This window comes from Sphaeroforma arctica, assembly GCF_001186125.1.
Source record: "Sphaeroforma arctica JP610 unplaced genomic scaffold supercont1.1598, whole genome shotgun sequence".
Classification (NCBI taxonomy): domain Eukaryota; class Ichthyosporea; order Ichthyophonida; genus Sphaeroforma; species Sphaeroforma arctica.
In genome coordinates this window covers 11179-13108 of record NW_014038960.1, presented here as the reverse complement: position 1 = coordinate 13108, position 1930 = coordinate 11179, and the positions used below count along the sequence as shown (strand labels likewise).

Sequence of the window (1930 nt, the reverse complement as noted above, 5' to 3'; positions counted from 1 at the left end):
TATATAAATATAAATATATATATATATATCATATTTGATAGTGTAACAAATATGCGTGCCGTCCTTTGATTTTATGAATAGATTTTAAATCTAGCTAGTTGGTGAGAATACATGCATGAACGTTACACACATTGAAGTGTATGTCAATGACAGTAAAAGTACAACTGTATCAAGGTGGCACGGCGGCCGCGATTCTCGACTGCGTGTGATGTAATAAAACATAGTTGAAACTGGAGTTATCATTTAAGTCAAGGGTGCATCAGAAGTGTGGTGCTTTATGAAACTAGAGCTTCTCCTACTCACTGCTTCATACACATGTTAATAAACTCGATATAGATCTTAGTGAATAAACCTCAACTCTACAAACCATATGTGTGCTTACTTTTCGCCTCCGCTTTTGTGAGATCCTGCTTGGGTCTACCGTCCATTCTGCTATAGTTGTTATACAATAGTTATACTTCAAAAGTCTTGCGATATATATCTTCAAGTGTACAAATAAATGAGCTCAATCCAAACAGCATGACATGTAAATATTTATAATGATATAGCCCGTAGGACGTATACGATCTGCCCTGGACAGTGGACACTGGTCAGCAGGTCAGTTACAGACTCAGTGGTCTTCACAATTCTCAAATATGGTATCAAACGCCGGTCGCCGAGTCAGTCGCCGGGACACCAGTTTTGTGATTTCATTGGTTAATGTTTGTGCATCGGCATTGTGATTGGATATCTGCAAACTCAAAGTGACAATCAATACGATTTTACATAGGTGTTGAAATATGTGTGATCCACGCGAGTTTTATGAAAGTGCGTACGTTTACCAGATTCTACACAAGCGCCACGCTTCTATGTATCTGTGTATATTGAGAGCGCTATGCAAATACATCTATAATTTTCCCAGCAGTTGTAATCATGAATACACAATAGTTACATATCGGCTAATTCCTGGTAACCCATCTTCAGCTGCATTTATTCGTCTACTGTTGTGGACTAGTTGCATTGTATTTATCAAAATAAGAATACACTCAGTTTGTTGTTGAGGAGGTAAATCATAGTAGTTGTAAAGACACTATATATAACAGGATCCGTCAAACACAACAAAAGCAATTGTATATAACAGCAACATCTGTATACAAAGTACAATTGTATATAATATAAGAGCCTTCGTATATCACAAGAATCATTAAAACTAGAACCCAACAAAAGGCGCCGTATAATACAGTAATCATCATATATAAAAAGAACCATGAACAACATACAGAAAGCAGAGGAGGATTCTATGGCAGCACCAAGCACGCCCACAAAAGGGGTAGACAAAAGTACGCCGAAAGCAAAAACATCCATTCTATCCGATTTCAAGAACAAGTCCAGAGATCGCCCGGGAAGACCACAACAACAACAAGGTGGTAAAGCTGGTGATAGTAGTATAACGCTTGGGGAAAGAACTCCGAATATTAGTATGTCTTGTAGTATTAGTAACACGGGAAATCCACAACAAGCGAGTAAAACTGGCAGTGATTCTGGGAGAACGATTCCGAGTGCCAGTGAATCTCATACTATCAACTCTGGTGTTAGTGGGCCTCATATCAATACACCCACCAAAACACCTACCAATACATCTAGTGATGATAAAGATAGAGGACCAGGGAATAGTAGTTCGGTGAAAAGCAAACCTGGTATTGGCAGTCCAGGCTATAGTAAACTCAATAGTAGCAAATCTGGTATTAGCAATCCTGGTAATACTAAACTAAACAGTAGTAAATCTGGCGGGAGACAAAGGCGAGGCGGGTCGAATGAGCAGACTATGTGGTCGAGGAAGCTGTCATACGTGCTCAGACACGGGGCTGAGAGAGATGGTATGTGATGTGATTATTCATTCAGAATAATATATATATATACACACACACACACACGCACACACACATAGACA

General features: G+C 39.1%; 1 protein-coding gene across 1 annotated transcript in view; it reads left to right on the top strand.

Annotated features, from left to right (window-relative positions):
• The first annotated feature begins 1007 nt into the window (after positions 1-1007).
• The window catches only part of SARC_11257 (hypothetical protein), a 3708-nt gene continuing 2785 nt past the window's right edge, over positions 1008-1930 (top strand). Inside the window, exon 1 of the mRNA XM_014294662.1 lies at positions 1008-1856. Within this exon, the coding sequence (XP_014150137.1) occupies positions 1247-1856 (610 nt within the window). The 5' untranslated portion in view covers positions 1008-1246. The remainder of the gene's footprint in view (positions 1857-1930) is intronic.